Source organism: Mandrillus leucophaeus, unplaced genomic scaffold, assembly GCF_000951045.1.
Source record: "Mandrillus leucophaeus isolate KB7577 unplaced genomic scaffold, Mleu.le_1.0 Scaffold987, whole genome shotgun sequence".
NCBI lineage: Eukaryota > Metazoa > Chordata > Mammalia > Primates > Cercopithecidae > Mandrillus > Mandrillus leucophaeus.
The window spans coordinates 573,104-599,645 of NW_012110774.1; the positions used below are offsets into that span (position 1 = coordinate 573,104).

The following is a 26,542-nucleotide window of genomic DNA, read 5'->3' on the forward strand; positions in this document are numbered from 1 at the left end:
GGCCAGGTCACCTACCGGCTGCTGGAGGCCGAGGTGGGCCGCGCCGGGGGTGCCGTGTCCACTTACGTCTCGGTGGACCCAGCTACCGGAGCCATCTACGCGCTGCGCAGCTTCGACTATGAGACGCTGCGCCAACTCGACGTTCGCATCCAAGCTAGCGACGGCGGCTCCCCTCAGCTTTCCAGCAGCGCCCTAGTGCAAGTGCGCGTGCTGGACCAGAACGACCACGCGCCGGTCCTGGTGCACCCGGCGCCAGCCAATGGCTCCCTAGAAGTGGCGGTGCCTGGGCGCACCGCAAAGGACACTGCCGTGGCCCGTGTGCAGGCCCGGGATGCAGACGAAGGGGCCAACGGGGAGCTGGCGTTCGAGCTGCAGCAGCAGGAGCCGCGCGAAGCCTTCGCCATCGGCCGCCGCACGGGGGAGATAGTGCTCACAAGCGACCTCTCGCAGGAGCCACCCGGCCGCGTGTTCAGGGCGCTACTGGTCATATCCGACGGCGGCCGTCCCCCTCTCACCACCACCGCAACTGTCAGCTTCGTGGTAACAGCAGGGGGCGGGCGTGGGCCGGCTGCGCCTGCCAGCGCAGGAAGCCCGGAGCGTTCCCGCCCGCCTGGCTCTCGGCTCGGGGCGTCCGGGTCAGCGCTGCAATGGGACACGCCGCTGATCGTCATCATCGTGCTGGCCGGGAGCTGCACGCTGCTGCTGGCCGCCATCATCGCCATCGCCACCACTTGCAACCGCCGCAAGAAGGAGGTGCGCAAAGGGGGGGCCCTCCGGGAAGAGCGGCCCGGGGCGGCGGGCGGCGGAGCCTCGGCTCCCGGCTCCCCGGAGGAGGCCGCCCGGGGAGCCGGGCCCAGGCCCAACATGTTCGACGTGCTCACCTTCCCTGGCACCGGCAAAGCGCCCTTTGGCAGCCCCGCGGCGGACGCGCCTCCGCCTGCGGTCGCCGCGGCCGAAGTGCCGGGCTCAGAGGGCGGCAGCGCCACTGGGGAAAGCGCCTGTCACTTCGAGGGGCAGCAGCGGCTCCGCGGTGCGCACGCCGAGGTGAGGCCTTCCTTCGGCTGGGCGCCCCCCTCCGTGCTCCGCGGACAGGCTGGGGGAAGGGAGACTGGAGGGGTAGGGTGGGCGCATGCAGGTAGACACTTAACCTGTTGCACCTGTTTTTTGTTTGTTTGTTTCTTGTCCAACCCTCCCCCCACCCCCATTCCCCTATTCCCTGCTGCAGCCCTACAGTGCCTCCCCGGGTTTTGGAAAGGAGCCGGCGCCCCCTGTGGCGGTGTGGAAAGGACACTCATTCAACACCATCTCCGGCAGAGAAGCAGAGAAGTTCAGCGGCAAAGACAGCGGTAAAGGGGACAGTGATTTCAACGACAGCGATTCCGACATCAGCGGGGACGCTCTGAAAAAGGATCTCATCAACCACATGCAGAGTGGTGAGGACTCTTATTTCCCGCCAAATTCGACATTCCTCGCTTCCCTCCCCTTCACTACTGCTTGCCTCCTGTCAATCTCGGTTCCCAGCCCCCTTCCCTCTTCCCCACTTTTTCTCACTCCTCCAGTTGCGGATCCTGGCCTGCCTCACACAGTGAATTTCAAAATGCCAAGTAGAGGCAACTCCAGCTCTTGAATAAAGCACACCCTTATCCTGTTAGGCAGCAGCATGGGTGATGCCAGCCATTAAAAAGGGGGTTCTGCTTATCAATTTTTTTTTCACTTCCAGCTGAAGAAGCTGGACCAGCTTTGCATTAAGATGGCTTTACAGGAAGCAATGTGCCTTCGATTCTTGAGACACAGTGTATATCTTTATGTGCACAGCCTTTCCTTTCAGCTGCCCTAACCCAGGCTGACATTCTGAAGATGGAAGCCTGGGTATGTATAATCTCAGGAATAATCGTCATGCTGTTTCCTTTTCCCTTTTGTGTTAGGACTGTGGGCGTGCACCGCTGAGTGTAAGATCCTGGGCCACTCTGACCGCTGCTGGAGCCCATCCTGCAGCGGGCCCAACACACATCCCTCACCTCACCCACCAGCCCAGATGTCAACCTTCTGTAAGAGCACGTCCCTGCCTCGGGATCCTCTGCGCAGGGACAATTACTACCAGGCCCAGCTGCCCAAGACAGTGGGGCTGCAGAGCGTCTATGAGAAAGTACTGCACAGAGACTATGACAGGACAGTCACTCTGCTCTCCCCTCCCCGTCCAGGGAGGCTCCCAGACCTGCAGGAGATTGGGGTACCCCTCTACCAGTCCCCTCCTGGCAGGTACCTGTCCCCGAAGAAGGGAGCCAATGAAAATGTGTAATCCCATGCTGCATGTCTTCACACCTATACAGGTCACTCCGAGAAGCCCCTAAGTTATTGACCGGTTTCAGTGTTGTATATATAAATATGCAAGATGTGCCTTAAAATGAAGTTGTTGGAAGCTATTTCCAATCACATTGGTACTGTTTGGTATTTGCAAACAAAAATGTAGTTAATGTAATTTTTATGAAATGTGTGCAGTATTTAATTTTTTTATCATGCTATTGACTTTAATTTCACTTGCGGCTTGCCATTTTCTTAGTGTTTTTAACTTGTACATTGTGTAATGTAATGTTTGTATATAATGAAATTTTGTTATATTTTTATATAATAAAAGCTAAAGTGGAAGTTATTGCCAAAGGAACTGTCTGTAAGACAAAAAACAAAACATGTTGGAATTACTTAATTGAAATTTATCTTTCACCTGAAACAACCTAGTGTTTGAGAAATTTTGCCTTGCCAAGTATAACTTGTATATCTTGACTCTGTGGTAGATTTCAAGTTCAATGTTATTTAATTACATTTGGTTTTCTGTAAACCGTGTCACTTATAAGCACAGTAATAAAAGATTTGTCATGTGTTTGAAGAATCTGCTAATTGCTTTTCATGAAGTTGCCTATAGTCAGACATCCACAAATAATATGAGTATCAGAATGAAACCTTTCAAGTGCTCACTATCTGGGCATTATTAATGTTCATGACAATATTAAACCTGTGGGATTTCAAGTATTGCAAAATGTCACCCAAGTATTAAAAATGTGTGTTGATTTCATAAATTATAATCATCTCCATATGCATTGGTCTATAAAATTCCTGCTCTCATTTATTCTCTGGGTAAATATTTATTGGGCAGACACCAAAAAGTGAAGAAAGCTAAGTCTGGGTTGTTCATTCACTAATTAAACAAGCATCTGTAGAACTTTTACTAGCTGCTGGTACTCCTCCTCAAGCTGGAGTTTGAGGTGAAGAAGACATAGTCCCAAAGAGTCCTCAGCTTATTCGGGGTGTTAGTAACAAAAAGACTAACATCTTAGTCGTTTGGAATGTAATAGGTTCCCACTACATTCTGTCCTACTTCCTCCTTCCTTGCCTTTCTCTGGAGTCAGTCTCCAAAGTAACTATCAGCACTATCCCACTCAAATTTATGGGCAAAATGACATGATGGGATTCGCTTTAAAATGTTCAAGAAAAAAAACAGGGAGCTATGTGAAACAAGATTGATTTGATTTGATAAGATACTAACAATTGTCAATGCTAGTATAGGTGCATGTGAGGTAGGGAAATTTCACCAGTATCTCTACTTGTTTGTGTTTGAAAATGTACATAATGGAAAGTCTAAAAAAAGGACACTCAAGAGTACTATGCCTGTGTCTCATACTCTATGCATTTCATTTGAAATTAAAATGATGATAATCATAATGAGACCTAACATTTACTGAGAAAGTCTTTGTGTGAGCAGAGCTCCTTACCAAGCATTCTGCATGAATTATCTCATTTAATCAGCAAACTACCCCCAGGATAGAGGAAGTATCATTAACTCCATTTTGCAAATAAAGAAACCGAGGCACAAAAAGGTGAGATAAAATGCCAAAAATCACACAGTTAATAAGTATCCAGGGTGAGATTCAAACCTAGGTTATTCAGTGCAAAAAAATAAAACAAAGTAATGAAACAAGTTGTTTTTTGTTTGTTTGTTTTTTTTAACCCGCAAGAAACAAGGAGTTAGGTAGAAAAGTCCCAACGCATTGCCTTTACTGCATGATTACTGTTTAGCCCTTTATATTTGTGAAGTGCCTGTGTTCCTTTATTACTAATTATAGAGTGTGTGGCACTGTAATGAATAGAGAAGCCCTCAAAGCTGCCTGTTGAAGTCATAATTGAAACCAGTGGTGGCTCCAGGCTGAACAGCAGGGTGGGTACACACAAGTGCTTCACCACCCACGGCCTGTGCAAAGTTCAGCGGTTTCTGCAGGCAACGGAGTTGCACATGCGCCTGACAAGCTCAGACCGCCCAGACCGTGGATTCCGAAAGAAAACATTACAGCTCCAGAGCCATGATGGCCAGGCCTCAGGGAACAGACTCCCAGGTAGACCTACCATTATAATATCTAAAACTTTCTTCTGGAGCTAGTCTCATCAAATGCAAAACAGAAGAGTGAATGATCCCACTGCAGTCTAAAAGCATCCAGTCTCTGAATGTGTTTGCTGCTTTCGTCCTTCAAAAGTAAAATAATGTTATTGTCACTATTTTATTTTGTACTGTGCAAATTATTTCATTACTCCAAAAATTTGGGTTTCTTTTTTTTTTCTTTTTTTTTTCTTTTTTTTTTGAGAGGGAGTCTCGCTCTGTCGCCCAGGCTGGGATGCAGTGGCTGGATCTCAGCTCACTGCAAGCTCCGCCTCCCGGGTTTACGCCATTCTCCTGCCTCAGCCTCCCGAGTAGCTGGGACTACAGGCGCCCGCCACCTCGCCCGGCTAGTTATTTTTTTTGAATTTTTTTAGTAGAGATGGGGTTTCACCTTGTTAGCCAGGATGGTCTCGATCTCCTGACCTCGTGATCCGCCCGTCTCGGCCTCCCAAAGTGCTGGGATTACAGGCTTGAGCCACCGCGCCCGGCCAAAAAAAAAATTTGGGTTTCAAAACCTCTGACTTCACTATCATTTCTTTCCTTAGCAAAATAACCACTATCAGACCTTGTTTTGATTTGAAACTTTAAAAAAATCAAACAGTCCTTTCATTTCAGTCCTTAACATTGTTTGCTTAAACAGAAAAGGTTGGAGGGGTTCCTCTACGGGCCAGCAGCAGGAACTCTCCAAGAAATAGGAGCTGTGTGTGGGAGGCTTTTCACTTGTCTCCAGAAATGTTTACTCTCAAGCACATTTTTAAGAAAATATATTGCTTTATTAAATTAAATGAGATAATATATATGCAGAATGCTTGGCACAATTCTTGGCCTATAGTAAGTTCCCACTACAGTCTATCCTACTTCCTCTTTCCTTGCCTTCTTCTGGAGCCAGTCTCCACAGTACTATCAGCACTGCCCCACTCACTGAGGCAGACACAGTAGACCCAGGAGGCCCAGCCGTGCTCTGACCCTGTTTTGCTGTCTTCACTCCCTCCACTTTCACCAACTAGTCCAGAGCCTCATGTGTAGCCAACACTTTACAAACAAGCACGGCTAAGGTGAATGTCATTGGTAAAATCACAAGCCTTAGAGGTCTGTGATTATAACACAGATAGCTCTCTGGAAGTAGAGGCCAACAACCCTTGGGCACGTTAGCAGTGAATACTGGGACATGAGAAAGCCCTTGGGGAAGACAGAGGTCACCTCAAGAGAGAAAGCTAAAGCCAGGCTTTACCTGTTTCACATTTCTGTCTCTGGCCCCATTGACTTGGATGTTCTACACGTCTTCCTATAATAAAATGTCTATAAGGAAACCACTTTAGAAAGTTAAACTGTTAGTGGTTTCAACATCTATTGAAAAATGCATTCTGAAACAGAGCAAAAACAGGATGCATGTCTCTAAATATAAATGTAAAAAAATATATATATACACACACACACACACATACAGAGGGAAAAATATATATTTATAATCAGGATAAGTTCCATGCCATAATTAGCTAAATATCTGGCTTATTTCACTTGGCAAATATAAACTTTTAACATCTAAAAATTCCATTTTAGAAGACAAGCATATTCACTTTACTACTGAATATCCAATAATAGGATAATTGGAATGCTGTAAGCTCTGAAAGCAAACTGAAGCAAAGAAATACAATACTTGATGGGGCACTGTGCTCTGCAACAACTCAGAAGAGCTTTGAAATGCTGTCTTGGTTTTCAACAGCTATGCAATAACTCAAAAGGGTGTTTATTATTCCCTTTCTTCAAGGAGAGACAATCTGCAATAGAATTCACCAACAGGTTCAAAGTCAACTAATAAGTGAACAGCAGGTAGAAAGAGACACCAGGCTATTTTAAAAGCCATCACTTAAACCACCAGATTAAATGTGCAGGGGGGAAATCATTCATTATCAGAGTCAGGATTTGTTCCCACAAAATCTGTTTAAAGAATTTCAAACATGCCAAACTGAAGCCTGCATAGTTTAATATGGAATTAGGAAAATTCCATTTGCCAACCCAGTGTGACACTTTGCTATATCACAGACACCTCCAACTCAGGATGCCCAAATGAAAAAGCAACTCCTCTTCTCTGCCATCACTATGGCCAAAACTACCCCTCTGGCAATTGTTTTAAACTCAATAAATGGGACTGCAAATTTTAAACCAAACTAGGAATGCAAAAGTCATTTTAAGACTCTACCCTATTTCTTACCCCTCAATGATCCAATCACTCATCAAGATCTATTAATTCTACATTCCAAATATTGTTTAATTGTCCCTTCACTTCATTGTAGCAGGTATGATGCTCTGTCCATGTCCCCACTGCTGACCTCTGAGTCTACCTCAGCAGCAGTGGATAGTTCCAGTTGCACTATGGCAGTTTCCATCTCAAGCACCCATCTCTGCTGCTGCAGACTTGCTGAGCGCTTGTGGTCCCACCTGAAAGTTGTTCAGCCTCTGCACAGAGCAGCCTGGAAGTACTAAGATCTGCAGAAGCAACCCTCAACCAATGAGGGATAGGAGTTGGTGGTTAAATATCCCAGCTCTCCCAGCTCTCAAAGGAATCACTTTGAGCTGTGATTTGCACAGTTCTCATGAGCGTCCCCAGGAAACATAAGCCCCAGTCGCCCACAGCAGCAGCCCACCCAGTAACACCTCCTTTATTGGCTTTCCTGCCTTTCCCTGCTCACTTTCCTCACTGCCTCGCTTGTGCTTCCTGGGATCACTTTCCAAATAAACTACTTGCACCCTAGTCCTTGTTTCAGTGTCTGGGTATAGGAGGATGGTCCAAGTTAGGACGGCTGCATAATAATAGGAATAACGGTTTGGTTTTTTTTAAGAGAATACTGTGTTCCGCCGGATGCAGTGGCCCACGCCTGTAATCCCAGCACTTTGGGAGGCCAAGGCAGGTGGATCACGAGGTCAGGAGTTCAAGACCAGCCTGGCCAAGATGGTGAAACCCCATCTCTACTAAAAATACAAACATTAGCCAGGCGTGGTGGCATGCGCCTGTAGTCCCAGCTACTTGGGAGGCTGAGGCAGGAGAATTGCTTGAACCCGGGAGGCAGAGGTTGCTGTGAGCTGAGATTGTGCCATTGCACTTTAGCCTGGGTGACAAGAGTGAAACTCCATCTTAAAAAAACAAAAAACAAAAACAAAACAAAAAAACAGAGAATACTGTGTTCCAGGCACTTCACCAAGCACTTTATGGGTATTATCTAATACCCCCAACTATACATTAAGCCATCTTATATAAGGAAAAAACAAGGCTTAGCGAGGTAAGGTAAAATGCCACAGGCCACACAGCTAATATTAGATGGAGTTGGAATTAAAATCAAGATCTGAAACAGACTAAATCATACTACTGGATTCCAAGTTTCATTGCTTCTTTTCCAGGTTCTGGCACAAATCTTCTATCTGCTGTCTCTGCGTCCACTGCCTGTCCGCCTCCACTCCATCTTCCACACTGCTGCCATAAAGATCTTTTTCTAAACACCTGATCTTGTAACTCTCATGATTTCACATCACCTTTACATTAAAGTCCAAAGTGCTGTCCATGGCATCTCAGACTCTTCGTGCCCTGCCTCCCTCCTCAGACTCAATCCCGCTGCTGTCTTCCCTCCCGTGCCCCTCACACACCTGATGCTTCAGTCAGAAGTGTAGAGGACTATGTGCTCGCAAACGAGGCGTTCCCGATAAGTCCTGCTCTTGCAAACAAAGCAGGGCGTTCCCGATAAGTCCTGCTCTTCAGTAGGTCCTGGGGGATTTCGGGTAGCATTTTTTCTAGCTTGTACTCTTGCTTCCTCCCACCACCAACTTTTTAATTGAAGCCATTGCGAACGATCAAGGACAGCCTGTCCCAACGTTTCCCAGTCAATAGGAATCATCACATGTTCTAAAGAGAAGGAATCGAGAAGGCCAAGAACAAACGGTGATTGAGGTCCATAATTAGAAACTGCAGCTTTCATTTCCTTCAAAAATTTAAATTGTAGGGCTGTAAAAGTCACATTCTGGCCACCGTTTGGGAACTGAGCTTTGGGGCCGAAAGCAGCCCGTGTTATTGGGAATGAATCTAATTCCTCGAAATCATCCTTTTCCTTCGATTCCTTATTTTCTCCTACAGGAGGAAGAGACACAGAGAAAACCTGACCTGACATAGGCAAAGAGGTTGGAGGTAGAGGCAAAGGGAAATCCTTTTCCAAAGGAGCAGAAGGGAAGGTAACAGGGAAGGCTCATGGCGGAGAGATAGGAGAAACAGGAGCAGAGGTACCTTGCAATTTTAACAACTGTTGTAACATCTCTAAAATGTGCTGCAAATCAGAATTTCCTTCACATGAAGGAGGCATTAGCTCTTTTTCCAGTTCCTTGTCCTCAACAACCGGGACGTAAATATGTTCCTCTCTAGGATCATTCCTCTCTAAAGCTTCAGATGCCTCACCTCCTGTGGCAGTATCGCCATGCTCTGAGTCAGTTTCAAGTAACTCTAATGCCTGAGTAATGGAACTACACAAAGTCCACAAAGTCAGAGGCATCGTTTGCCCTCGCTGATGAGCTCGAGGCAGGGCTTTAACCACTTGTAACCATTCCTTTCGATTTAACTCACTTTGGTTTGTTATTGAAACCAATAACAATGTTGTTCAACATGGGCAAACAATCGCTTCAAAGTCTTATGTTCCTTAACTAACTTCTACTCCTATAGACATCAACAGTCCCTGGAGTAACCGCAAATATTCAGAGGCCAGAGAGGTGGAATTCCCCATAATTTTCCCGTGGGTCCCCGTTTCTTTATTTACCTGCCTGGGGTGTTCCCCCTCCAGTTCCTTGCTCTCGTGCAGCCACGGACCCTGCTCTGTGCCAGATGTTGGGGTCCGTGTGTTTCCTAAACAAAGGAATGAACACACAAGACAACACAAGACAAGACAAACATGGCGGCCGCCTCGAATGGTGCGCTCTGCTTTATTTTATACAGTCGTTTGTGGAACGTTGCCAACTCACGAGACACATTGTTGTTTTTCTGACCTTTCCCTGACTTTCTGGATTTACAAGATGTTTACACATAAATAAGCCCCCAACACCCTGCTTCGTTTGCAAGAGCAGGACTTATTGGGAACACCCTGCTTCGTTTGCAAGAGCAGGACTTATCAGGAACGCCTAGTTTGCGCAGTCCTCTACAAGAAGAATTACTTTGTTTCACCTTCCTCCTGGAATGGCATTCTACTTCCTCTCCCACTCTCCCCACACACACTTTTTCTTCTCTGACCCATTCCTCTTATCCTTCAAGACTGTTTAAGAATCACTTTACTAGAAAAGACTTCTACGCCATGCCTTCCCCAACCCTCTCTCCCAGCCAACAGCCAGGCGGGGCCTGCCCCTCTGTGCAGCCTCAGCATGGGGACAATTGAGGACAACTGTTGCTTCACTACTGACTCATGAAGTCAAGGACTGTCTGTGTCATTCAACTGGGTATCCCCAGCACTAGGTACACTGGCTGGTACATCATCAGGATTCAATTTTTAAAAAGCGCTTGCTGAATGGAATGATTCCCCGAGCTAAGCACAAAAGGTCATAGTTATACACCATAGCCAAGAGACTACATCCACCAGTCACCTTATCTTCCCACAAGGGATCAGAGCTAAATAAGCCTCCAAACCAGACACAACCAATCGATTCAGCATCTCATCCACCCCAGCTAGTCTAGCGACGGTGTTTGGGGGATGCAGGAGCAACACCAGCCCTGGCCAAGTCCAAGTCACCTTACCCACTGAAGGTCAAGCCTTTCCCCTCTTTCTGCCTTAGTGCAGCAGCATCTTTTTAGACCCAACTTAAAAGAGGCCCAGAAGTTTCCGCGGGGTCTCATGTATCTAGAGATTGATATAGTCTAGTCCATTTGTGTACCTACAACCATGCAGCCCAAATAATCCAGATAATTGTCAAATCTCTACTTTGTTCTATGCAAACACAGCAAACCTTAAAGTTGATGAAAACATCAGATTGTTTTCGTTAAGTGTTATTAGTTTCTTATTTTATTTGGCCAAATTTTCTTCCTATCAATTCTAGGAAAATAGCAGTAGAGAGGTGAGGATTTGCTTCTAATGAACGTCTCTAGATCATCAGAGAAAGTGCTGGATTATGAGGGTGGGGGTAGAATCTCATTTGTATTCAGCAACTGACTTTCAGCCGCCATTTTACCTCGTTGTGATTCATTCTACTTATCAGCCCAAAGTCCTTAATCACCACCCTCACTGAAGGTTGGAGAATGAACTAATGAAGATGCTTAAGTGCTTCCTGGAATGCTAAGGACTCAGTCAGGTAAAGAAATTAAATGTCACCATTCTGTCCCCGGTATTCCTCTCTGTGTCTGTGGTGGTGCATCTCCCAAACTATGTCTACAAACAAGAGCTAGTAAAAATCACACTCTACATAATTATCTAGATATTTTTCAACTACTCACATGGAACTTTTAAGCATCTCTATAAAAAATCCTTCAATTCCTCAATTTTGTATTATTGTTTTCAGTCAAATTCCTGCAACAACATTGTCTGTGAGAGGGATTCTTATAAAAATCATTTATTGAGGAAGTGCTCACAGAAATAAAGAGAAGCAGCCAGCCTCTGTGGCTTATGCCTGTAATCCCAGCACTTTGGGAGGCTGAAGCAGGAGGATTGTTTCAGGTCAGGAGTTCAAGATTAGTCTGGGCAACATAGCAAGACCCCTGTCTCTTAAAAGAGACAGAGAGAGAGAAGCAAGCAGGATAGGGTAGGAGAGAAGCTCAACAAATGGTGATCTTTATATCAGCCTGGCCTCAGCCAGAGCTCTAGAGCACAAATTGTTGTGCTCTAGAGCTTGCCCTTGAGGCAAGAGGCCAGCCTTTTTATACCCCATGTCAGTCACTGGCCTCTGGATGGGGGAGCAGGGGTGCATTATATTACTCCCATAGCAAGCAGGCTCCATATTTGGTTAATGGCAGTTCTGTCAAGAAAAGAGCTACCATGGGCCAGGTGTGGTGGCTTACCCTTGTAATCCCAGCACTTTGGGAGGCCGAGGCAGGCAGATCACAAGGTCAGGAGATTGAGACCATCCTGGCTAACATGGTGAAACCTGTCTCTACTAAACATACAAAAAGTTAGCCAGGCGTGGTGGCGACCTCCTGTAGTCCCAGCTACTTGGGAGGCTGAGGCAGGAGAATGGCGTGACCCTGGGAGGCGGAGTTTGCAGTGAGCCAAGATCGTGCCACTGCACTCCAGCCTGGGTGACAGAGTGAGACTCCGTCTCAAAAAAAAAAAAAAGAAAGAAAGAAAAGAAAAGAAAAAAAAGGAAAAGAGCTACTTTGAGCCTTTTGCAGCCATAATAGCTAGGAAGGTGTACACAGGTTCTTTAAGCATATGCCTGTCGGGAGGGCCACCACAGCATCTAGTCTATTAGTGGTTTTCAAATCACTATCACCTGGAGGGGCTGTTAAAACACAGATTGCACTGGGCACAGTGACTCACAACTGCAATCCCAGACGCTCAGGAGGCTGAGGCAGGAGGATCACTTTAGCCCAGGAGTTTGAGACCACCCTGGGCAACAGAGTGAGACCCCATCTCTAAACACACACACACATACACAGACACACATTGCTATATATGATAGTTTGAGGACAGGATCCTTTGACATTTCTAACAAGTTCACAGGTGATGCCAATATAGTTAGTCCAATGGCCACCCTTTGAGGACCACTGCACTATAGAGATTGTGCAGTGTTGGACCAAGATACCTTCTGACCTGCTATGATTTGGTCAGGTTTTACCCAGCTATAGAATATAATCTTCAATCATTATCTTCAGAATGTTTGATTCTGTTGCTGGAAAGGGGTCCATATCCAGACCCCAAGAGAGGGATCTTGGATCTCGTGCAAGAAAGAATTCAGCCAAGCCCATAGAGTAATGTGAAAGCGAGTTTAATTAAGAAAGTAAAGGAACAGTCTAGGCGCGGTGGCTCCCGCTTGTAATTCCAGGACTTTGGGAGATTGAGGCAGGTGGATCACCTGGGGTCAGGAGTTCGAAACCAGCTTGGCCAACATGGTGAAACCCTGTCTCTACTAAAAATGCAAAAATTAGCTGGGTATGGTGGCAGGCACCTGTAATCCCAGCTACTCGGGAGGCTGAGGCAGGAAAATCACTTGAACCTGGGAGGCGGAGGTTGTAGTGAGCCGAGATCACACCATTGCACTCCAGCCTGGGGCACAAGAGTGAAACTCAGTCTAAAAAAAGAAAGAAAGTAAAGAAATAAAGAATTGTTGCTCCATAGGTAGAGCAACCCCAGGGGATACTGGTTGGCTATTTTTATGGTTATTTCTTGTTAATATGCTAAGCAAGGGGTGGATTATTCATGAGTTTTCCAGAAAAGGGGTGAGGAATTCCTGCAACTGAGAGTTCCTCTTCTCCCCTTTTCAGACCATATAGGGTAATTTCCTGACATTGTTACGGTATTTGTAAACTGCCATGGTGCATGGCACTGGTGGGAGTGTCTGTTAGCATGCTAATTTATAATTAGTGTCTAATGAGCAGTGAGGATGACCAGAAGTCGCTTTTATTGCCATGTTGGTTTTGGTGGGTTTTGGCTAGCTTTTTTACTGCAACCTGTTTTATCAACAAGGTTTTTGTGACCTGTATCTTGTGCTGAATTCTTATCTCATCCATAACTTAGAATGCCTAACCTCCTGGGAGTGCAGCCCAGTAGGTCTCAGCCTTATTTTATCCAGCCCCTATTCAAGATGGAATCACTCTGGTTCAAACTTCTCTGACAATTCAATGCTTGTCACAAACACAAAGAGCAGGCACAAATCCCCTGAGTAGAGAAGGGGTAAAATGGTGAGTGTGGAGGTTACAGTTAAACAGGCAGGGCCCGGACCGGAGTGGTGGCTCACACCTGTAATCCCAGCACTTTGGGAGGCCGAGGTGGGTGGATCACGAGGTCAGGAGATGGAGACCATCCTGGCTAACATGGTGAAACCCCATCTCTACTAAAAATACAAAAAAAAAAAAAAATTAGCCAGGCATGGTGGCGGGCGCCTGTAGTCCCAGCTACTTGGGAGGCTAAGGCAGGAGAATGGCGTGAACCCGGCAGGCAGCTTGCAGTGAGCCGAGATCGTGCCACTGCACTCCAGCCTGGGCAACAGAAATAGACTCCGTCTCAAAAAAAAAAAGAAAGAAAGAAAGAAAAGAAAAAAAAAAAGAAATTAAAAAAAGGCAGGGCCCTTGTCTCATCTCCCAAGGTATCATCAGCACCGCTTCCTGCCTCCTCCCTTTTTCAGCCCTCCCCGTCCCCATCACAGCACTCAGATAGGAGGTATAGAAGGAGGCAAAGAGAGCATAGAGAAGTCTGCTGATAAGCAGTCCCTGCTGCACAGAGATGGCCAGGCCCCTTCTGGAGTGCCAAGCACAGCTCTGAGTGATACACCTTGTTGGGGACACAGAGCAACTGTGGCATGTTCAGAGAGGAAGGATTCAGAGATGAAGGGACTCAATGCAATAATGCTGTGTGAGGGAGACTTGGTAAACAATCCATAATGATGCAAGATACCCACAACTGGGATGGGCTATCTCTAGAGGTGGTAAATCCTTGTTACTGGAAACTTTCAAGCAAAGGCTAGACAATCAGCTGATGGAATGAGGTGGGAGTGGAAGGCATCTGGACTGGAGGTTGAATCAGGCCGTTCCTAAGTTTTTTCCCAAGCCTATTAGTTGATGATTTTAATGGTAATTTTAGGTGTCAGCTTGGATGGGCTAAGGGATGCCCAGATAGAAAAACATTATTTCTGGGTAGGTCTGTGAGGGTGTTTCTGGAAGAGATTAGTATTTGAATCAATAGACTGAGTAAAGATTTGCCCTTAACAATGTGGGTGGACATCGTCCAATCCACTGTGGAACTGAATAGAACAAGAGTGTGGAGGAAAGGCAAGTTTTCAATTACTGAGCTGGGACATGCATACTATCTGGCCCTGGGACATCAGTAGACACCTCCCCCACCCCCTACTCCCACGTCGTTCTCAGGCCTTTCGCCAAGGACTGAATTACGTGACCAGTTTTCCTGGTTCTTAACTTGGGAACAGCATATTGTAGAGTTTCTCAACCTCCATAATCACATGAGCCGATTCCCATAATAAATCTCCCCTTATGTACCTATATGTATCCTATTGGTTCTACTTCTCTGGAGAAACATGACCAGTACAATGACTTTACACAAATTATTGGTGCATTTTTTCTTCCTCTCTCTAGATGTTCTTAGGATCCTGTCCCGCTTTACCTGATTCTCAAATGACAGAAAGTTTAACGCTCTACCTCTTATCCCAGTTGGCTTGTAAGAGCCCCTCAATTCCTTCCAACTTTCTGAAAGAACCAGAATAATTCCTGCTTCCCTTGTTGGATGCTTAGCTGATCTGGGAGACTAAGGCTGTTATTTTCTCCTTTTATGGTATAAAGCCCAAGTCTTGACCCAGTGAAATTGCCTTTGATATGTTGTAAGGTATTTTTCAAACCACCTTCAGTCACTTCTAAAATATACTGCTCACAATAGCCCTAGAAGAGCCGATGAGGGTAAGCGGCCCATCATACAGAGAGGGAAACTGAGATTTTGAGATTATCAGAAGCAGGTGGCTTCCCAGACCCTTACTAGGCCTTCCACCTTACCTCTTTCTTTAATGCTTATTAAATGGAGATATTTATTCATTATAAGTCCCCAGACTTATGTTCATTGTAAATCATTTAAGAATTGAGTCGCCGGGGTTGTGTTTTGGCCAACCTCCTGCATTCATTCATCCCGGACTCATGTTCTAGAATACAAAGGCGCTGTGATTCATTTCTACTCTTCAGCTTCACTAATCAGAAAAGCCCATTGCTCTTGCCATGCACTGGGTGATATAACGGAAATTTCTAGGCTGAGGGCATTAGATTCAGATGCAGCTAAAAAGAAATGTCAGGCGATCTGATTTACTGTAGCTGTGGAGATGTGGGGAGGAAAAAAAAAAGCAAAACTAGGTTGTTTGTGCTCTCTCTTACTCCTGAAGCTGTAGACACAGACAATTGCCATTTGCTTGACCAAGTCATCCGTGTGGGGATTGCTAGGCTTAAGTAGTTCCAACCAGACAAAAGGAATGTGCAGGCCCAGACGGTGCATGGGAAACCAATTTATAATGAGCTTCCAAACCCCCATGAAATGTAATGAGATCCAGAAAATTATAATTTCCAGAACTCCTCTCAGAAAGAGTCCTGTGTGGCTGGCATTTTGGAAAGGGGGGCTCGGGCACATTGGGTTGGAAGGGAGGTTGGCTGCTAAACTGCCTTCCAAGGGGCAACTATCATAAATTGTGTTGCTTTTGTTTGCTGAGTGGGCAGGCAAGTTTTGGGAGCTGAACTGCTAGGAGGAGAGGGTGATTATCTTCCTCTGCACTTTCCTCACACAGCTCTCTGCCATTCTTCAAAATAAATGTGAAATGAATATTTAAATAATATAGGCTTAGGGGACTAAAATCTTACTTGTAATATTTTAGTTCTTTTATTTAAATAGATATACAATAAATATGACAAAACATTTGCATTTGTCAATTCTGGTTAGTGCGGCACACAAGTGTTTGTTATATATTTGTTTTTATTTTCAACTGCAACAAAATAGTCCTGCTTTGAAAGATCGCTCCATTTATTATCTTGCCCAGGGCTTCCATAGGTCTTTATTTTGTAATATAACACTGCCCCCATTCTCTCCCCCACCTTCCTATCCCCAACTGAGCACTGCTCTGAATAGGATAAAGATCAGCATATGAATGGTGACCATGATCACAGACTGAAGATATGAACACATGGGTATCCTTGTCAGAGAGAAGCATATGAAGGTCTGGGATGATAGATGACGCCTCTGAAAGCCCATCTCTTCTCCAGAGACCATGTCAGTGTTGGCGCCACCATTCCCATTTTGCTGACGTGGAGACTACAAGAACAACCCTTACAAGGCAGTGTTTATGCTACAACGGGCTTGGCACTAGGCCAGGATCTGTCTCTAAGAGGGCGCTGACAACATAAATGAGCATCCTCCCTGGCACTGCCTGTAAGCACCTCTATATGGATGTTGACTATATGATGTTCACACCCAGTCTAATATGGCCATGCTTCTGTGAGTAAACATGGTCTCTTTTCACTTTGAAGAGCCTTATCCTTTCAAGCACCAAATATCTAAGGAAGAGACAGAAAAGGAAAATTCAGATTATGGCTGATATGGTTAGGCTTTGTGTCCCCACCCAAATTTCATCTTGAATTGTAATCCCTAGATGTTGAGGGAGAGATCTAGTGGGAGGTGATTGGATCATGGGAGTGGTTTCCCCCATGCTGTTCTCATGATTGTGAATGAGTTCTCATGAGATCTGATGGTTTTATAAGGAGATCTTCTCCCTTCACTTCCTACACACTCTCGCCTGCTGCCATGTAAGCCATGCCTGCTTCCCCTTACCGCCATGATAGTAAGTTTCCTGAGGCTTCCCTGGGCATGCAGAACTGTGAGTCAGTTAAACCTCTTTTCTTTATGAATTACCCAGTCTCTGGTAGTATCTTTGTAGCAGCGTAAGAATGGATTAATACAGTGGCCTTTGGGTAGATTCGAGAGGGGATTAGTTCTCAGTCTATTCGGTCTGGACGTAAAAGATTCTGGATGAGCTTGCAGTAACCCTGAGGAGGTAGAAGGTTAAAGCAGTGTTTCTCAAAGTATGATTATTGGATTTCTGGAGATTCTTTAGAATCTTCTGGAAGGTCCACTAGGATAAAACAATTTTCATAATAATACTAAGATGTTATTTGCCTTTTTCACTGGGTTGACATTTGCTCTGATGATGCAAAAGAAATGGTGGGTGAAACTACTACAGGTGCCCTAGTACCAATCAAGATAAGAGTGCCACACTGCTAATCACTGGATTTCTTGCACTTACAGAAAAAATGTCCTTAAGAATGACCTTGATGGATCAGTAATAAGTATTACTTTCATTAAATTGCAACCATTGAGTATATGTCTTTTTAACATTCTGTGTGACAAAATGGACAGTATGCAGGGAACATTTCTGCTGTGTTCAGAAGCACTATAGTTGTCTCAAGGAAAAGCACTAGCCCAGCTGGGCGCAGTGGCTCATATCTGTAATCCTAACACTCTGGGAGGCCAAGGCAAAGGGATTACTTGAGCCTAGGATTTCACTTGGGTAACATGGTGAAACCCAATTTCAAAAAGAAAGAAAGAAAGAGAAGGGGAGCAGGGAGATAGAGAGAAGGAAAGAAAGAAAAGACAGAGCTCTCTGCTGGTGATGATACTAACAAATGTGAATGTTTCAAAATTTAGCTGATCTACATGACTCAGTGAATCAATATTTTCCCAGTGGCCAGTAGATGATGTAACAAAGTCATGCGTAGGTAAATGATCTGTTTAAAGTGCAAGACAGACCAATGTAACAAGGGATGAAAATTTCATTGATCTGGTTTCAGATTCCAGGGCCACTAACCTATAAAATACTACCACCTGTAAAGTTTTGGTACAGAGAATCACAAAGAGAGCCACAATTAAATGAAAGGCTAGTAAAATACTCTTCCCTTTTCCAACTACATGTCTATATGATACTGGATTTTCTCATATACTTAAACCAAAACAACATATTGCAACAACTTGAATACAGGAGCAATTATGAGAATCCAATTATCTTCTATTCAGCCAGACATTAAAGAAATTTGCAAAAATGTAAAACAATGCCCCTTTCTCATAAAATTGTTTTGAAAAGATACTTTTTTAATAGTAATTATATTATTTTGTTAATATGCATTGGGCTCATCATTATTTTAAATTAGTTATTAATATTTTTAAGAATCTCAGTTTTAATTTTAATACAGTAAATATATATACATAAAACCTTCATAAACAAAAGTCCTTTGGAGTTCTCAATAATTTTCAAGAGTGTTACAAACCAAAAAATTTGAGAACTACTGAAGTAGAGCATTATGTGAAGATTAAATTAACAAATATTATATATAAAGTGTGTGGCTTATAAAAAGTACCTAGTTATAATATTAATAGCCAGTATATATTTACTATATTCAAGCACTATTATAAGTGTTCATTTAACCCTCACAATACCTCTGTGAGGTAAGTACAATTATCTTTTTAAAGATGAGAAAAATGAGGCACAGAGAGGTTAAGTAACCTGTCCAAAGTTAAATAGCTAGTAAACGGTAGAGCTAGGATTTGAACCCAAGTAGTCTGGTTCCAGATCTGGGTTCCCAATACTTACATTGCCAGTTCCTGTTGATGTTGATGTTAGTCATGGTTGGTAATGGTTGTAAACTAGATTCTATAGTTTCACATGCTATATTTATTTTCCTCTTACTATTTTAGGCCTCTTTATAAGGTGTTATTTAATATTCAAAATCAGTCTCAAATCTGCCATGGGATGTTAAGGGACTGGAATAAGGGATGGTATTAATGGAGAAAGCAGTACCACCTCCTATTTTCATGATAGAAACAGAAATTCACAAAGAGCTCAAAAGAATCAGGGCTAAAAAGTCCAGCAGTCCTTCCTCATGCAGAGATTTCACCTCTATAGTCAACTTTAGGAAATTCATGTTACATTTGTTAAGTAAGTTGGCACTTTATATGTAGACCCCAGCCCTCAAGAAAATGACAATCTAATTGAAGGGGATAAAACAAACATATGAAATAACAGCTAGAACAGACGACAGTAGCTAATTAAGTGCTAAATTAATATGAAACCAGATTGAACTTAAAAAAAAAATCTCTTAGATGATTCAGAAAATACTTTGGAGCCTACAGTGCCTCTGGGTCATAATTAAGAACAGTAATTATTATTGTACTCCTGATGTCACAGAATTCTGAGTTCAATTCTTTCACATCTCAATTTGGCAAGCTTTTTTCTTCCGCTGGTAATCCTGGATTTGGTTCTTAGTTCTCCCCTACACCCACATAGAGTGCTTTTTTCAGAATGGGCTTTGCTGAGTTGCCATCAGCTACCAGCCCTGCACTAAGGGATGCTTTTTCTATGCATCACTAGGATATCGTGGAGGACCTTTGTTATAACCCACGGAGCTCTCTTTATGGGTGATGCCTGTCAAGTACTGGTACCGACAGTGATTCAACTTCTAGGAGTTACTGGTCTGTCTTACTTTCACGCACATCATGAATGTTGTATGTAACCAGGTTTCTTTTCCTGTTTTGATATTTACATGTTTAGAGCCAAGTTTGGGGCTAACTGTTGCAGGCGCCCTTTTTGGTATATATTTCTATTTTGATCTTACTCTCAGCTCATTTTTAAGTTATGCTCTTTCTTCTTTTGTTCCTAATTGTAATTTTGCTAGCTTATATTTTATCCTTAAAACCCAGCTTACAGTGGCGGGCACCAGTAGTCCCAGCGACTTGGGAGGCTGAGGCAGGAGAATGGCATGAACCCGGAAGGCAGTGCTTGCAGTGAGCTGAGATCGTGCCACTGCACTCCAGCCTGGCAACAGAGCGAGACTCTGTCTCAAAAAAAAAAAAAAGAAAAAAAACCAGCTTAAATTCTTGCAGGAATAAGGTGGGTTCTAGATAACTGTTCTGTTCTGTTTCCAACATGGCCTTGTGCAAGTCCTTCAAATCTCTGGGCCTCTTAAACGCTCACCTCTAGAGTGTCTTTCAGCTCGAACATTTTATGATTCTCAGTAGTGGATATATCAGAATTATGGTTAACAGAATCCTTTAGGGCAAGGTTAACAAACTGAAATGTGCACTAAACATGTATAATATTTGCTGTGATCCTTCTTAGACGTTACCAATCAACAGATAATTGGAAATGTTGCAAAGAATGGAGGGTGGAAACACCGCTTTCACAATAATTCCCTCTGGTCTTTATCTGTGGCAAAGACATTTTTGCAATGCCTTATTGAGCACCTACTTTGTGCAAGGCAGAATGCCAGGAGCAGAAACGGCGAATACAATATGCCAGATCTGGTCCCTGCACTTGAGAAGCTTAGCAAGGAAGAGAAACAAACTCTTAGGAAGAGTGTACGAGGGAAAGACGGGTGAGAAAGGGAAGAAATGCTTAATGAGGGCTGAGATTAAAAGGCCCAACTCCTTAGCTCCTCATAACTAAAGCACAGTTCAGCCTCAACCAGAGGAGAGGTGCTGAGGGCCAGGGAGTCCCTCGGCTGGCCACGCTGTGGCAGCAGCAGAAGATGAGACCTAAGACCCAAGGGGAAGGAGACAGCTCGCCCTGCTGCTAGTGCCAGGGCTCCACTCATGTTCATCCATAATAATAAGCGCTTCACACGTGAGTTCACTTGTCTTTCCAGGCTCTGCGAAGTTTATGTGCCAGATGGCACTTGCCTCCCACATCTGATTTACTGTAGGGCAGACCAGCTGTGCCTCAGCCCAGGGCAGGCCCACATCTGGCAGCCAGTTGGTAAAATTCTCTCCATATGACGCTTGTGCCCTCATATCATATTCCCCAGAGCAATTCTCTGTCAACTTTTTTTTATGTTTTTCTCTTCTCTGCTTATTTCTGCGACTATTGTTGAATATCTGTTGGCAATGGATCTGCTTAAGCACCTTTATGTCAGAGAAAAGACTCACTGTGAAATGTAAATAATGCTACTACCATATTCTGTAGTAAAAATACTCACGGGTAAAGTAATGTGACAGACACGGATGGCTGCATACTGAAGAATTATTCCTTCCTTTTTCCTGTTTGTAAGGCTGACTATTCAGGGAGGCAGCTCGCTCCTAGGAGGACCTCAATCCCCCAGCTCCAAAGGATGTCAAGGGATTGCTCCAATGTGACTCCATTTCCCTCTCTAGTAATTGGTTTGGGGATGTGAGGGTGACCAGGACTGACCAATGATACATAAGTGAAAGTCTGCTATGGGGACTCTGGAAATAATTTTGCCCTCTACAAAAAGAGAGAGAGAGATCATCCAAAACAAATAAAAACATATATGCACACAAAGACTTGTCCCTGAGTGTTCAGAGCAGCCTTACTCATACCAGCCTGTATTAGTCCATTTTCATACTGCTATGAAGAAATACCTGAGACTGGGTAATTTGTAAAGGAAAAGGGGTTTAATGGACTCACAGTTCCACATGGCTGGGGAGGCCTCACAATCATGATGGAAGGCAAAGGAGGAGCAAAGGCACGTCTTACATGATGGCAGGCAAGTGAGTGTGTGGAGGGGAGCTGCCCTTTAGAAAACCATCAGATCTCATGAGATTTATTTAGTATCATGAGAACAACATGGGAAAACCTGCCCTCATGATTCAATTACCTCCCACCGGGTCCCTCCCATGACACGTGGGGTTTATAGGAGCTACAATTCAAGATGAGATTTGTGTGGGGTCACAGCTAAACCATATCACAGCCCTAAGCTGGAAACAACTCAAATGTCTGCCTGCAGGTGAATGGATGAACAAATGGTGGTATAGTCAAACAACAGACTACTACTCAGCAAGAAAAGGAGTGAACTACTGACCCATGCAACCACATAGATGAGTCTCAGAATTAGTATGCAGCAACCGAGTCCATACTTTGTGTCCCATTTCTATGAAGACCTAGAAAAGACCAATTTAATCTATAGTGACAGAAAGCAGATCACTAGTCGCTGGGGGATGGTGGGGAGATTGACTGGAAAAGGGTTCAAAAGAACTTCTTGGGGTGATGAAAGTCTTCTGTATCTTGATTGTAGTGAAGATTAGACAGATATATACATTTGTCAAAACTTATCTGGCCATATACTCAAAATAGGTGCACTTTGTTTTATGAAATTCTATTGCAATAAACTTGAAATGGGGAATGAAAGAAGTAACAAGAAAGCTTGTACCTTCTTCCTGCATGAACATTGTTGCACAGAGATGCATGCTTGGAGCTGAGACAACCATCTTGCAGCTACAAGACGATAAACCTGCAGTTCCCAAACCATGCACCAAGGCACCCTGGAATGCTACAGTGAACTCCAGAGGCATCACAATGTAAATTTGCATAGGAAAATTTTAAAAACAGTGATAATCAATATATCAAGCATCATGAAAACGCTAGATTCAGACAGTTCATACTTTCAACATTAGATTGCACTAGATTCCTATTGATATCATATCTTTGTGAAATGGGGTTGTCAGCAGTTGTGGTTTTTTTAAAGTACTGTAAAAATGAAAATGCAATGGGAGTTGAGGATAGCAGTAAAGTTCGAGAAGTTGTATAGTGCCCGTCGGAATTATGGATCCCATTAGTAAGTAATCACAGTTATTTACCAATGAAATGAAAATACTTTGTCTTTCAATTTATGTGTATTATTTTTTTCAAATAGCTACTAGATTATTAGGTCATGAATATTTACTAAATTGTTTGGACCAATTAATAATTACCCAATAAACATAAATTTTAGGTATTTTGGCCTAGTGGCACCACTAAAAGAAATCACTGAGACACTAATGGTACCACAAACCAGAAAGTTTGGGAACCTCTGTAATAAACCTAAGAGCAAAAAGCCAACATGCTTAATGAGTATAAATATACAGTTAGACACAAAAAGTAAGTTATAATCTTTGAGAGCAGAGTAGGCGACTATAGTTAACAACAATGTATTCTATTTAAAAATAGCTAGAAGAGAGGACTTGAAATGTTCCCAACATATAGAAACGATAAATAGTGGAGGTGATAGACACCCCAAATACCCAACCTGATCATTACACAGTCTATGCATGTGACAAAATACCACATATACCCCATAAATATGTATAAATATGTGTATCAATAAAAATATTTGTTTAAGTCAATATGCTAAGAATGACTGAACAGATAAAAAGAGCTAGGGTCTTTAGTAATATCACTGCCTTGCCACACATGCATACAATGAAACAGCTACCTCCAGACTTTTATGTGAGATACATAAATGTCAATACAATAAATGTCTTTATGGACTAAGCCACTATAGTAATACTAAAAAGTCAAACAAATAAATAAGAAGAATCATCTACATACTCCACATCCTGACTTTCCTCCTTGAAAGTAAGGCATGTATCCTTTGAGTGCCTTCTCTATACATTTGTATGAAAATAGTTATCATCTCTAAGTGCGTTTATAACATAAATGTAACAGTTTTATAACTTGATTTTTTCATTTGTGCTTTAAAGAGTTTTTGAAACTGCTGCTTATATCGCACAGTGTGAATGTACCATTCCATTACAGATGCATATTCAGAGGATACCCAATTTTTAAGATAAGCATCATTGTAGTGAATATCCTTGCAAATGTTTCTGATGCAACATGCCAGTATTTCTGCAGCTATAGAGATGCCTTGGAGTGATAATTCAAATAATGTACAAATTTTGAATTTTGGAAGATACCAATAGGCTGAACCAATTCAGTAGCAAGTGAGAGTACCAATTTCCCCATGCCCTTGTTAAAGCAGTCATGGTGGATGGCTCCTTATTCAGGTGATAAGGATAAGCCCATTTCCTTTTCCAGAGATGGGTTTAGGGAGGGAAATGTGACCCAATTCTGGGCTAATGAACCATGAAGGGAAATGTGCCTGGGGAAACTTCCAGAAAGGTTTCCTTATTCCTAAAAGGGTCACAAGAGAAAAGATACCCTCTTCTTGTGAAACTTTTCAGGACTGGATGTGGTATCTGGAACTGCCTTAACGCTTTTGCCACTCTAAGAGTTACAGCCTTAGGATGAAGTTTGGCAGAGCAATAAAGAAAGGTCATTATAAGTCACTGAAGGTACCGCACCAGGAACTGGCCATATCTCTGACATTACGTCAAATAACAAATTCACTAACTCTTCAAGGCAGTTTAAATCGTGTGTTTATGCTACCTACAACCAAAAAGCTTACTGATATATATGTGACATTATTGAATGGTTTCTATCATTTAAAATTTGTGTTCAATCTTACTGTGGATAAAAATTGACATCACATTCTTATTTAATTTGCATTTCCCTTTTATTAATAATGTTGAGTGCTTTTCACATATATATTGACTTTTGTATTTCTTCTACTGTGAATTGCTTATTCATGTCCCTTGTTCATTTTTTTGGATTGTGTGTTGATTTATGAGAGTTCTTTAAGTATAATATACATTAATGCTTTGTGTATTTTATATCCTGCAAATACTTCCTCCCACAGAGAATTTTTGTGTCTTGGATTTTGTTTTGTTTTGTTTTGTGTAGTCAAATCTATCCATTTTTTGTTTTCTATTTTTTTAATCTGTGTCTTACATAAGAAGGCCTTCTCCATTTCAGCATAATTTTTCTTAAATCTCCTATTTTTCCAATATTTAAAAGTTTAGGTTTATGATTAGCTTTTTAATACCTCACCCACTTATTTTTGTGTTGGCACAAGGTTAAATTCCAACTTTACTTTTCAAAATGAGTAGGTACTTTTCCCAACATCGTTCTGAACATCACCTCCCACTACCTGAAATGCCATTTTCATCAAAAACTAAAGTGCCATAAATTGATCTGTGTTTCTGGATCCTCTATTCTATATTACCAATCTGTCACTTTTTGCACAAGTTTAATTCTTAAACTTGAGGACCATATTTTGATATCTGGTAGGGCAAGTCTCTCCTCCACTGCTTATCAAAATGTTTCCCAGTTATTCTTATGCTTTTTCTCCCCCAGATTAATTTTAGTATATGTTTACCAAATTCTGGGGATTTTACTTGGATTGCAGTGACTCCAAAGACTGCCTTGGGGAGTACTGTCATCTTTACAATGTTCAGTAATTCCATTTTAGGTGTGTCTCTCTGTTTTCAGGGTTCGACTCTCGGCTTTTATAATAATTTTGTCATCATCATTTTATAGTTTTTTTTCATTATTGCTCTTGCCCATTTCTTGTTAAGGTTATCATATTAGTGTTTTGTGCATTTTATTGTTGTGAATATGATTTGAATCTTTTATCCCTCTTGTTTTCTAATTAGTTATTTTTTTAGTATATAGAGAAGCTATTAATTTGTGGACGTTAATTTTGTGCCTAGCCATCTTACTGACTTATCTTATAGGATCCAACTCTTTGTCAGTTGATTCGCTTGCATTTCCTAGCTAGGTTATAGAAATATTGTTCTTGATTTGGTTTAATGTGTTTGACCTTGACATTGTTTTATCTGATACCAAAATGACGATACTTGCTCTTTTTGTCAATCTTTCCCTGGGAAGTATTTCCCTATCTCTTTATTTCCAACCTTAATGTGTGTGCATATGGTATATGTGGGTTGTTTATTTGATTTAGATCTGTTTTTCAGGCCAGGCATGGTGGCTTACACCTGTAATCCCAGCACTTTGGGAGGCCAAGGTGGGTGAATCACCTGAGAACAGCAGTTTGAGACCAGCCTGGCCAACATGGCTAAACCCCATCTCTACTAAAAATACAGAAATTAACCAGGCATGGTGGCATATGCCTGTAGTCCCAGCTACTCGGGAGTCTGAAGCAGGAGAATCGCTTGAACCCAGGAGGCAGAGGGCAGAGGTTGCAGTGATCCAAGATTGTGCCACTGCACTCCAGCCTGGGCAGAGTAAGACTCTGTCTCAAAAATAAAACAAAACAAAATAAAATAAAAATCTGTTTTTGTGGTTGTTGTTATTTACTTTTTATTTCATAACCATAAACTTAACTCTGCAATCCAGCTAGGCGTTGAAAGGAATAAGAAAAACATGGAACCCAAAGGGAACTGCAGCGAGAGCACAAAGATTCCAGGATACTACAAGCAAATGGGGTAGAGGGGTGCTCTCCTGAGCTACAGAAGGAATGGTGTGGTGGTTAAGAAAAAACACAAGTTGGCCAGACATGGTGGCTCATTCCTGTAATCCCAGCACTTTGGGAGGCTGAGGCGGGTGGATCACCTGAGGTTAGGAGTTTGAGACCAACCTGGCCAACATGGTGAAATCCCATCTCTACTAAAATTACAAAATTAGCCAGGTGTGGTGGCACGTGCCTATAATCCCTGCTACTTGGGAGGCTGAGGCAGGGGAATCACCTGAACCCGGAGGTGGAGCTGGCAGTGAACTGAGATGACACCATTGTACGCCAGCCTGGGAAACGAGTGAAACTCCATCTAAAAAAAAAAAGAAAAAAGA

At 43.1% G+C, this 26,542-nt stretch overlaps 1 protein-coding gene across 1 annotated transcript in view; it reads left to right on the top strand.

Moving 5' to 3' along the window:
• Window positions 1-2,880, top strand: part of PCDH8 (protocadherin 8) — a 4,747-nt gene extending 1,867 nt beyond the window's left edge. Inside the window, exons 2-4 of the mRNA XM_011971113.1 lie at window positions 7-1,044; window positions 1,226-1,433; window positions 1,926-2,880. Coding sequence (XP_011826503.1) covers window positions 7-1,044; window positions 1,226-1,433; window positions 1,926-2,299 — 1,620 coding nt within the window. The 3' untranslated portion in view covers window positions 2,300-2,880. The remainder of the gene's footprint in view (window positions 1-6; window positions 1,045-1,225; window positions 1,434-1,925) is intronic.
• Window positions 2,881-26,542: the final 23,662 nt, after the last annotated feature.